The sequence below is a fragment of the Mycteria americana genome, chromosome 1, assembly GCF_035582795.1.
Source record: "Mycteria americana isolate JAX WOST 10 ecotype Jacksonville Zoo and Gardens chromosome 1, USCA_MyAme_1.0, whole genome shotgun sequence".
In the NCBI taxonomy this organism is placed as follows: domain Eukaryota; kingdom Metazoa; phylum Chordata; class Aves; order Ciconiiformes; family Ciconiidae; genus Mycteria; species Mycteria americana.
The window spans coordinates 14,412,377-14,425,012 of NC_134365.1; the positions used below are offsets into that span (position 1 = coordinate 14,412,377).

Below are 12,636 nucleotides of genomic sequence, written 5' to 3' on the forward strand. Positions count from 1 at the left end.
TTTTTTGATTTATTTAAACACTCAGCATGCACTGCATCAGGTGACAAGGAGTTCTATAGTTTAACATCCAGGTGAAGTAGCATCTGGCACCTCCTGAGGAAAAAGATCTAGATGCTTAACTCAGGTCAGTGATGATTACTTTAACTAATGTAAATAGTGCTGATTCCATTCATGCACCTACAGATTTGTAGCTGCATGTAGCTCTTCTCTCTTTGGGTAACAAAAAACAATGATATGAAGGATGAGAGTCATCTGACTAGATGTAAAACTGTAGATAAAAGTCATTTAAACACCATTTACTCTCAGAGGAAGACAACCATTTTGAGAAGGGGAACAGCTAGGAAATGAGTTACGGCGTATGAACTCTCTGTCTCCCTTGACACCACAATGATATCAACCAATAATCCAATTGCAATATTGATTCTGAATTGCACAGGAAGGACAGAGTAGGTGAGGATGACATATCGTTTTAGTTTTAGAGAGTCCCTAACCACAGCCTTTATCACTCAAATAATGATCAGAATGCTAACTACGGACAGGGCCAATTGCTGCCCCAGAAAATGACGAGCTGCCTATTTGCAATGGGTGGGAATAAAGAGAAACTATAAAACATAATTGGAATTTCTAAACCTTAGATAATAGTTCTTTGTCACATAAGGCATTGTATTTATCACATGGGAACTCTATGCTTTGCTCTATTACAGAAAGCAGAGATAAAGTAGCTGCCCATCAGGACAGTAGGCTAAGTAATGTCTGTCCCAACAATTAATATTCATGCATATGTCCAAGTCTAACAGAAGCAAGTTTCCCAAAACAAAGCTAAAAGTAAAACTGGTTATTAAAACACAGCCAGAAGAACTTAAAATAATTCCTGGCATTTAAAAGTGTAGGCTGTCAAAAACTTGACCTGATTCCACTATGAAAGAAAAACTCATTTCTGTCCAATATCCCATTCTACTTTAATGATGTAACAAAGGTGCTACTGAGAATTTTCAACAAAGCAACACCAATACTTTTACCTGATTTCCATCAATGGTGTAACCATGTTTAAGGGCAAAGATCTTGGCCATTGATACAGCCATTGAAAATCCAACTATTGCTATTGCTATCGCATCCACAAATATTTCTGGGATAAGCTGAATCTCAGGAACTGCTGGTGCACGTAACCTTGGAGATGAAACAAATATTTACAAATTACTATAATAAAAGCTACATGCCATATGGAAAAGGTATAGTTTGAATAAGAATATATCATCCCTACCCTTGAGGAATATTCCCAACAACATCCACTCTGTATGACTCATTCAGATTCATTCCGGCTGAAACTCCTGTGCCAATAATTACCTAAAAATCCACAAACACGTTTGTAAACATCAGCTAGAAAGAGACAAAGCCACCTGAAGAACTAGTTAGCTGATTATAAATAATACACACAAGGGATTACATTTATTTGTCAATCCATTTTCTAAGAGTTAGGGGGTAAAGAAGCAGATAAAAAGGAGGAAGTATCACGATTTTCCCTCCATCATGTTCAACCCCCATTTTATTTTATAAAGTTTTTATAAAGTTTTCTTGGAAACAGTTAAATGGAACATGCTATGGTATGATCTGAATCACTCTAATTCCCTTTGCCTGAGCCAAGCTCAGGCAGAATAGTGTATTGGGAAATTAAATGCATGGACAAGCCAAGGATGTCCGCACTGCCATATTTTCACGTGCATAACCTGCATGCTATCTGTAAACAGAACTGGTGCAGCTGCAGTGAAAGGAACGGTGTAAGGTGTAAGATCGCTTTGCTATTGCCTTACTATCAAATACCCTATTACACCACCTCCATCATCTCTCAACAGCATCCCTTTTCTTTGTTCTTTCTATCTAGATTGTACCCATACCTTTAGTTATTCCCTTTCTTGGCTCTGATTTTGTGCAGGTTGTTTGAGAGCTCTAGTTATCCAAGAACTCATTTTTAAGTCCAACCACTTTTAAAGGTGAAAGGTTATCTGAGATGTGGGCTTTGTATATATTAAGATAGTCTGCTTTATCCATGTATTTTAGAGTAGTCATTTGAAACAGAATCAATGCTGCAGTCAGTTATCAGTCTCAGAAACAGAGAAAGGAAAGTTAAGTATTAAGTCCCACTGGTTCCTGCTCTGCTTTCTACCACCGCATTTTACGAAGCAAGCAAGCCCTGCAGAACCTCTGAAACGGGCACCTTTCTTCAGGAGGGGGTTCTGAGCTCTTGGACTCCAAGTGAGAAATGCCACTCAGAGGCATGTCTCTCAGAGAATCATTCAGGTGCCGAAACTCCAGGGTAGAGTGGGTTTTACAACAAATCTCTACCTACCCATTGCCATATAGGACTGTGGGTGTTTAACTGGGTTTTCAATTCTTCTTTAGGACTTTACATGTAAAACTTGGGCACGTCAGTCCCTAACCTTATGAGTATCCAAACCTTCAACTGGATTAAGGCTAAAATGAATTATGTTCAACAGAAGTTACTCTAAAGCTCAGTAAGACTTGATAGAAAATGAGATAGTTTCTACAGCTTTAGAATAGCTATATAATTTAGCTATAGAATTTCACAACTGGCTTACCACAATGATCTCCATAGGAATAGGAACTGGGAGCTTCTTCTTAAACCGGACATTGATTTCCTTGCCAATCAACAACAGAACAATGCATATTAATCCAACAATCAATGAAGCAATATTGGTCGTTGTTATTTTTGAAAGCACGGCACCTATGCTCTGTAACACAACAGAATTATAATAATTATTCCTAAGAAAATATAATCTTCATGGACATTTGCCACAAAAGAGCTAATTATACACTGCTGTTCAGCTGTGTTTTTATTCTGCATTTATAACCACAGTGAATCAGTGCCTCACCAAAATCCCCATTGTTCCCACAAAACACAGAAGTTCAGAGTATCTCAGTGAGGGAGATGCACTTGCAATCATTTACAATATCAGTCTTCCTCAAATGGGGCAAAAATTTGGAGGAAAAAACTATCATAGCAGAGAAAAGTCTAAACTAAACCACATCTCTTATCCTCAGCATTTTCACACATATTTCATACTGGCAGCTACCTGAAAGCGATAAATGCAAACTCCTTCTAATACCTTCAAATATTCTTTGGCAAGTCACATCTACTTAGAGCTGCATAAAGCATTCTAAAACGATAAAGCTGCTGATACAACCATTGAGGTTACCATAGCAATATGATTAAATAACAGTGACCTTGCAACACTGCTGAACTGGTCATTATTCCAAATATCTTTTAGTTGAAAACACTATTAAAAAAGGTTGTTAGGAAAGAAAGCTTGCTGGAACACACAAGTTGCTAGAAGGTAAATGATTCCCCTACCAATTACTCCTCCTTCTTCCACTGCATTTAAAAAAATAAAAATAAATAAATGACCTCTGGAGAGGTCTTTGAAAGAAGATGTACATACCCTTCTTTAGATAGAAGTAAAATGACAGCAACTATCAGGATATTATACATTCAAGATGTACTACCAGGACATCTTGAATGTATACTTCCCCTCCTGTTTGTTTGGCAGTTAGTTTGTCTGGTTTCCAGATTAGTGAACTAAACAGCAAATTTCGGAATTAATCATTAGTGCAGCCCTGTTTCCGAAAGGTTTGTTATATCTGCACAAATATACAAGAAAGAGTCCCACAGAGTATTTTCTATAGCCTCCATGTAGTCAAAATCCTGAAGCTTCGTTATTGCTGAGCCATCAATCTGCTCAAAAGCTTGGGTTTTCACAGATATCTGAGATCTTCCCTATTCTTCCACTCAGGAATTCTTGTCTGCAAAATCAGAATGTTGATTTTGTGATAACAACTTGCGGCTTCCTAGACTGGCAGGCAAATCAGATTCAGATGCATTTCAACTCTGCTTGTTCATAACAGCAAGAAAAGTAATGCTCACAAAGACTTAAAAGCTTTGGTTGTGATTTCAATTAGAAATGTCCCTTTAAACAAATAATTTGCTGCATGGGAGCCATTACATTTTTTTCAGACCACAACTGTCAATTTTAAATTCAAGTGAACAAGAGCTTTTGGTTTTACTTAAGTCATACTAACCAAATCATAGCTTTACACTGCATGGTTTTTCTTCTGTCCTCTCGCATCACTATGTGTTAGACAGAAGGTGAGTGAAAGATTAGGCTATGAGCTATGTCAAATACTGGATCCCTACATGCTCTGAAGAATCAGTTTTAATGCTTAGGGTCTTTGATAAATAGCAATGTTTTACACTGAGGGTCCTTATTTCAAAATAGTTTTTCCCACTACTCTAAAGAACAGGTACATTTATGATGACACAACATGTTGTGTCCAACGACACTACAAAACAGCTTACAAACAGGACATGAAGAATACTCCCATCACAAATTGTGTGTGAAATTAAAGAAATACAGACTGGGCAAGGTTCCGAGAATAACATTTCCTATCTTTGCAAAACATGTCTGGTCTACAGTGAAGCATTTTAGTAGCACATTTTCCCACGATGTACAAGAGACTTGCTTCAATGAACATTATCTGTTCGTATTACAAAACTACATTTGGCAGAATCCTAAAACCTGCCCATCTCAGACCATACTGATCTATCAAGTCACACCCAAGCTGCACTTCAAGATGCTCATATATTGCTATGGCACTTAAAGACCTCATACCCAGTTTTGAATACTGAAGCATTATTCTACTTGGTGCCAAAATAATAAAAAAAAACAGGAAAAGGCTTAGGTACTAGATCCAGACAATGCAGAATTTGCATGTTTAGTAAATGTAGTTACTCACATATACAACTGAGAGGGGTCCACTGTATCGGTTAGTCTTAATGCCAAGGAGATACTTTAATTGAGAAGTAAAGACATGAACTGCAGCAGCAGTAGTAAATCCTCGCACCAGAGGCTCCGTTAGATAGATGGCTACAAATCCAAATCGAAGGAGACCTAAGCACAACTAATGAAGAAGAGAAATATTAACCATGTGACTCCGCTGTAGCCTGAACATCAGCACTATATAGCAGACAGGCCACAGGACACCTCTTCTTACCTCGATGTCCAAGACAGATCAGGCAAACCTGAACTTGGCCTTTCTAAAGCCACAGTTCAGTAAGCAGCCATCAATGCACCAAATCTTCCATGCCACTGGCAGGTGCAATGGGGGATATGGGTAAACATATGTGTTTGTATGCATTTATGGACAGATTAGAGAACATCACGTTGAGTTCTTCTGATGGGATAGGAAAAAATGAAAGGGGGGAGGTCCCATTTTTCCCAGTCAAGCCAAGATGCCAGACACTTGCCTCCAATGCATCCCTCCCCACTTCTGTTATGTAGCTGCCACAAAGCAGCCTGTATTCTACACAGTGCAGTGCTGAAGCACAAGTCTATTGACAGGGCATCCGCCATGACCAGCACCCCTTGCAACTGCAAGTCTAGCAGCAGCATCTGAACTTGCCCTTACAGCGAACTGCAAGCACATACCTGGATAATTCCTGAAAGAAAGGCGAGAGTCACAGCTACCTGTACCCTCTTGGCTTCTGTAGGATGGTAATATTCAAGGGAATCTGTAACATTAGTAGAATTATAGCCTACAGAAATGATTTCATCAGGCACTTGTCTCACAGCAACGCCACCAACCATCATACTAATCACAGCAAAGGTACCTGAAATAAGAGGGAGAAGAAAATAATTGGTTAAAATCCTGGTGGGTTTTTCTTTTAGGAAGGTGGTTCTTATGAAGAGATGTGTGTAATTCAACTATAATAGAGTTTTCTACCTAAATATTGTATTTTTTAGTCCCAAAACCTCCTCCAGTACTCAGCACCATTAAAGCTAGTTAGATGGTGAACATACACCTCCACAGTAAGTAAACACCATCATTTTTTCTATCTGTCCTGGTTTCGGCTGGGATAGAGTTAATTTTCTTCCTAGTAGCTGGTATAGTGCTGTGTTTTGGATTTAGTATGAGAATAATGTGGTAACACACGGATGTTTCAGTTGTTGCTAAGTAGTGCTTATACTAGTCAAGGACTTTTTGGCTTCTCATGCTCTGCCAGGTGCACAAGAAGCTGGGAGGGGACACAGCCAGGACAGTTGACCCAAACTGGCCAAAGGGCTATTCCATACCATATGGCATCATGATCAGTATAGAAACTGGGGGAAAGCTGGCTGGGGGGCAGCGATTGCTGCTTGGGGATGGGCTGGGCATCGGTCAGTGGGTGGTGAGCAATTCAGTTGTGCATCACCTGTTCTGTACATTCTTTTATCATTGTTATTAGTGCTATTATTTCCTCTTCCTCTGTTGTCCTATTAAACTGTCTTTATCTCAACCCATGGGTTTTAGGGGTTTTTTTCCCTGATTCTCTCCCCCATCCCAGCGCAGGGAGTGGGGGGAGGGTGAGTGAGTGGCTGTGTGGTGCTTAGTTGCTGACTGGGTTTAAACCATGACACTATCTCAGTTTCTATTATGCAAATTAAAGATTCATCCTGGCCCCACAGACAGTTGACTGCAGCGATGAAATTATAGTTCAGGAGTTCACAGCACACGTTTCTAGATCTAATCCAATAAAAGATGCTCTTGTATTCCTTCCTAAGTAGCATGGATAAATTAACAATAAAAAATACTGCTGATGTTTTACATGTTTGTGTTTCTCCTATTCACTTAAATTTGAATTTATGGAAAACAACTAAACTTTCTATTTCTCCAATTTTATTTTTTACAACTTTATTGAACACACGCACACACACACACAGACTTTCAGTTATCCATACAGATATACCTATTGATATGTGCTTGGAGGTTCCAAAAAAAGTATATAGAAAGACAGGATAAAATGAAGAATATAGGCCAAATACTGGAGGAACAGCTGCCAGCAAAGCATAGGCTAAACCTAGAAAACAGACACAAATATGTATGTTAGGCAAACAACAAAAAGAAACCATCTGAAGCAAAAGGATTTAAGCCTACTAAAACTGAACTCACCTAATAGGAAATCTAGTGACATATCACAGGTTTAAAAAACAAGAAGTCTTGCAGGGAATACTCTTTAATATGTATAATACTGTAGGGCAGTGCCTAGAAACCTGATGGTTTGAGTCAGGAAACCAGAAGTCTCTAATTACAGGCACTGCGGTTGTGTGCATGTGTGTTTGTGGGTACATCTGAGCACCTGTGCACTCGCTGTTTTGCCTTTGTGGCTGGAAGTACTTCTTAATAGCCAAACACTTTTTGTTATTTTTGTTTTCATCTGTCAAATAATGTAATTTGAAACATCCAAAACCCCATAACCAGTGGGATACGTTTGGTTTTTCTCCTCCTTTTCTCATCAGACATGGTCTTCATGGTAATCTATGACTGATTAAACACTTCCCTCCTCCCTCACCCCAGAACAAGTGGGATGACGTGACAGTTTATGTTTCCACAAAACACGCTCCAAAATGTAAAATAAACAGAGAATCATTGTTTACAATATGTAAGGTCATAGACCTTATACAGTCTGGTGTTATTCCCAAAAATGAAGTCCTTTTTGTTATTAAGCCCTGTCCAGTTCCATGCAGTGGAAGTGCATTCCACACCATTCCGATTTGTAGGGGGGACTGGCAAGCACGGCAATGGAGCTGTGGGGGAATAGCTCTAAGGGACGCCAGGGAGGGACACCTCCCATAGTGCTCCTCTGCATGACTGAGCGTGTACTTATCATGGGACCAGGCTCACAAGCAAATCGTGTGCACCACATTATATGGCGTGTAACTTCCCCAAGCAGTTCCATCAAAATCAATAGTTCTACATGGCTTGCGTTCAGGAGAATTAGACACCAGAACGGAACAAATGGGCCTCGAGAAGAAAACACTGTACCCTGGCTTGGCTTGGTTCTCCAATTCACCTTTGCAACTGCAGACTCATGACACCTGAGGAAGCTGTGTGTTCTTACCACACTTGGGCAGACTGGTCCAAGTCAGGACTGCAAAGCTCAACAACCCAGTGCAAATTACAAAATGAAGCAAGGGTTCACCCACCATGGAGAGCTGGTGACAGTCGAAAACACCTCTCCCTATTAATTTATTTTTAAATTGAGAGACAAAGCATCAGGTTACAACGAAAGAACAAAACCAGGAAGGGATCTTCTGTGTCATCCAAGACTCTTGCGCAGTGTAATAGCTCACATGGCCTTGCTCATGCCCTAAGCAAGGTCTGAGTCCTAACCAAGAATTCATATTCTTATCAGAACTGGACCGATGATATCGTTTATTCTCTTGCAGCAATGAACTTTTCATTAAGTACTTCTGAAACTCACCCCACATATATTCTCTGCCCCAGGGGCTACCTCTCATGCCAAGAGTATCAGCAGAACACCCTGTACTGTAACAGCCTGGCCTTTAATATGGTGATGAACTTAACAGTACAAGTGACCAGAACTGAAAACCAGCGGTTTCAAAACAGGGAGGGTGGGTCTGTGTGAACTTCCTGATCTGAACACCCTTTTATTCCATTTCATTTGTACTGGCGTTTTTAAAGGCTGTCTGTGCCAAGGAAATAAAGAGATGTTGACATGACAGGAGTTCATAGCTTAAACACCTTGGTCATTGTAGTTCTTCCTGGAATTATTTCCAGGCTTCTTTGAACTCCTGCTTGCTATAATTACATCCATTCCAGAAAAATAAGAGTTTAACTTTTGTCTTTTTAGAAAGGGAAAGATTAAGAGCAGTTTAAGGGCATGTCTGCAATCACCGAAGGAAAGAATAATGTTTAGTTTAAAAAGAAGTCACAAAGTTAAGTATAAAGTTCACTGCTGACCACTTGAATTCTAGTGTCCTTATCTGGTCATCACATAAACTGTGTTTCAGTATACAACTGGTAATGTTTGTGTCTAGTATATGACAGATTTGCCTGACAGTTAACCACATTACTTATCAGTTTAAGATTAAGTTGATGCTTATATTTGTGTAAGAAAAAATATCCTTAATTATAAAAAATTGCACAAAACCGGGAAGCTACAGAAATAAAGAAGTCTAAGACTAAGTTAGGATATTCCATTGCTTTAATGGGTTACCGCCTATTAAAGTCTAGGCTTCTTGGATTTACAGATTAATTCTTCAGACTTGCCTCAGCCTAAAGTAGAATGAGTGAGGTGGAAATATGAAATAAGCCAAAATGCAAGTAAACTTATATATGCTTAATTACATTACCCTTAGCATGAAGACTCCTCTGGACTGGGCTCTGCACAAATTCAAGAATTCCCTCTACTCCAAGACCTCCTGGGGAAATCTGATGGGACTGTGGCAGCTGTCATGAAGCTGCCATTCCCAGAGCAGTGATGGCACCCCATAATGATACTGCTGAAAAAATGCTGTCACTTTCTAACCCCATGGCATTTCTGAGACTGACGACAGTAAGGTGTCAGGCTGAACAAAAGATTCCAGTGGTTCAGTCACCAAAAGCTGAACAGAACAGTGAATACTGGCTTTCTCTTCATCTTGCACAGAGCCTGCTTCTGCTTCAGGACCAGGCTCCACTTGGGGTGAAACTTCCAAGTAATTTAATAGAAATTCCACAGATTTGCAGTCTTGTTATAGAATATACTTTTGATTTATTTCCACCATGTAAATCATTGCCCACTACTATGGTTCCAGCTTAAACTGGTGACTTCTAGCCGTAAGAGAAAAAGAGCGACCAGCCCGATTTCTTGCACATTCTTCTCTGGTTGAATTTAGTTTGGTTACTTTGCAACAGTTGCTCTCCTGAAACATTATGTCTATATGTCTATTAGATGCTGCTACCCTCTGTAGGGAATTTGCTACAATTTTCAGGATGATGAGATCAGAAAATAATTGGGTGCATTCAGCAAAGGTTTAGACATGCACTTAAACTGTGAAAAGTTGTTCTGTCATCAAGAGCTCTTGGTACTGATCAGAGAGGTAAGCTTCTTTCAGAGGTTGCTGTGTATCACTGACTTGCAGTTAAGGGAGTCATCATTATGGGCTGGTGTGCAGAATGCTGTACTGATCTTCACACACACATCTGAAATACACATCCTATTCTCACAAGCACCTGTTCAGGAAGGCAGGCGCTACCATAAAAGTACACACAGAAAAAGCAAAGAAGAGGATAAATAAATCCAGAGAGATACTCACCTTGAGGAAGCTGCATAACCCCCGTGCTTATACCTGAGATAATGTCTCCTAATAAGTATTCCTTCACTGGGTAACGGGGAAGCCATTTTAAAATTGGTAAGAAACTGTAAAGATGAGACTTGGCTTTCTTGGAAGAACAACTGAAAATATAATGCACAAAGAAAAAAGTTAGACATTAGCAGGGAACAAACAGGTTGAAAAAATTGTCTTTTATCCCTATGCAGGGAAACAGCTCCATTAAAGGCAGGCTCAGACTCCTGATGACAGTAATTTCTGGACAAAACTTAAGCACAAACAACTACGGCTCCAGTTAATTTAGCCCTTTATCACATGTTGGTTGCTGTTTACAAACCATATGGAACTGAAGAGAATCACAGTCTTGTGAGGCTGGAGGTCAGTGGGAAGTAAAACTGTTCAAGTCCATGCATGATTGAGCAGTCACACAACACTTTTTGCTGAGATCATTCCTAGTAACCATCCCCTGAGGATAACTTGATTTCTGATAGCGGTTTTCACTCAGAGTACGTTGCAATGCTTTTCCTATTTTTATCTACTATTTGCGTGCTTTATGGTTTTTTGATTGTAACATTTTATATTATTATGCTTTTTTTTTTAAACTATTATTTTACTAATGCTTGTTACTATCGCTGGTACTGATAGGCTAACTTTAAGGCTATTTGAGAACATAACCCTTCTTTACCCTGAAAGGAAAGGCACTGAAGCCAGCAACACTGATCCTTGTGTCCCTTAGCAGAGTTATTAATCTTTTGAAACGCTGACTCATGACAAATGAACAGAGCCAGGAAACAAATATCTCTATCCAGTACTCCCATGCATCATACTTTGATTGTACTGTGGTAAGAAAGTTTAACCTTGGGTAAAAATATAGCACTGGGATCATATAAATGCTTTTCTGTGTAGGGGAACTGCAAGAGAACTGCAGAGATTTGTTAACATTTCTGAATTCTCATGGGACTAAATTGCATAGTGAAGAAGCTTATTGCTACAAGTGAGAGAAGAACTAGAGTCATCCACACTTCTCCATGTTTAATTAAGCAGACTGAATCACAAGAAGTCATAGCTCAGGAGGATTTTGATCCACACATTTTTTTTTATTCAGGACAGATAAGTTTTTTGAGGTGGAATTAGGTGCCATTACCATTAGAATGGTCATTCTATTAACCAAAACAAATCTCCACATGTCAAATCATGTGAACAGGAATATTTTACAGACAAGCGGTCAGGCAGAAATAATTTGTTGTCTTGCAGAACAAGGTTCTAGCAAGAAATTGGATCAACTCTGCAAATGAAGCATGGATAAATGTAAAGCTAATGAGAACTTAACTAGAATAAGTTTCTCTTCATTATCTTCTGGTACCACAGAGCAAGAGTTGCACAGTTAAAGACATTTCCTGTCTAACCAGATGATACTTAGATTCCAAGGCAGTTAGTTAAAAGCTACAGAATGCCTCTATTAAGTCCTTATTAGACTAATAATTGAGATTTCTACACAGCTGTCATACATCTCCATTCTTCTTCCTTGAAAGGATCATGTGAAGCACAAATTTGGCCGTAAGTATTTCCACGTAAAAAGGACAGATATTTTTCTGGGTCATATGAATTCATGTGACATGATTTGACTAATACTTCACATTCCTATGCTGCATATTTTTCCTTTGCACTTTGTTGAAGGCAATTCAACTAATTTATCCAACATTTTCTAAAATAGTTATATATTAACATACAAAAACACATACACAGCTTCATCACAGTCTTGCTGAATAATCAAAGTAGAACTCGTGCTTTTATCTTTTAGGTTTCTTTGAAGAGATTACCAGCTATGTGCATGAATCAATTAAGAATTAGAATATTTCTAACCAATAAAATGAAGATAAGACAAAAAACCCTACCGACAAGAACGTGCAATCTTCTGCCTTAAAGTCTGAGGTGTTCTTTCTCGTTTGTGCAACCATCCTTGCAAGAGCTCTTGGTTATATATTGGTCTCTCCACACAATACCTCTGGGTTTGCTCAAGAGATGCTTCAGGTTCTTGAGCATGTTCCATAGTTGATCTCACAGAGCAGAAGCCAAGGAAGAACAGTTCCAAAGTCTCCACTGAAAAACCTGGTTGCAGACAAAATAAGTTTGATTACTTTTTTAACCTCAGATTTGGCATTTCCTTTCAAAGAATGTATTTTGACAAGCTAGAGACAAGAACTGTGAATGCAGTTTAAAAGCACTAATTAGACAGTCTGTAACAGCAGCAAGTAAATAAAACGATCTTTACTATATGGAAGCTATTAATTTATGCTTCTCCTAGGTGAAGAAAGCTTTTGCATTAATTACTCTGTAAATAATTGCACAAACAAAATTGGAAGGTTATATTCATGCTTATCTGGATTTTCCTTCCTCAGTTTTTAAAGGAAATGTCGGTGTCAAAGGGAGATTACTTTATTGCTGAGTTACTTCCTGCTTACTCACAAACTGT

The 12,636-nt window shown here is 39.0% G+C and overlaps 1 protein-coding gene across 3 annotated transcripts in view; it reads right to left on the minus strand.

The window, feature by feature from the left end:
* The window catches only part of SLC26A5 (solute carrier family 26 member 5), a 41,123-nt gene that overhangs the window by 11,400 nt on the left and 17,087 nt on the right, over positions 1-12,636 (minus strand). For all 3 annotated transcript variants that reach the window (XM_075491480.1, XM_075491487.1, XM_075491492.1), the window contains exons 2-9: positions 12,059-12,272; positions 10,149-10,288; positions 6,797-6,907; positions 5,499-5,680; positions 4,807-4,971; positions 2,595-2,747; positions 1,262-1,344; positions 1,020-1,167 (exon numbers count right to left, since the gene is read on the minus strand). In XM_075491480.1, the coding sequence (XP_075347595.1) occupies positions 1,020-1,167; positions 1,262-1,344; positions 2,595-2,747; positions 4,807-4,971; positions 5,499-5,680; positions 6,797-6,907; positions 10,149-10,288; positions 12,059-12,213 (1,137 nt within the window). In that variant the 5' untranslated portion in view covers positions 12,214-12,272. The remainder of the gene's footprint in view (positions 1-1,019; positions 1,168-1,261; positions 1,345-2,594; positions 2,748-4,806; positions 4,972-5,498; positions 5,681-6,796; positions 6,908-10,148; positions 10,289-12,058; positions 12,273-12,636) is intronic.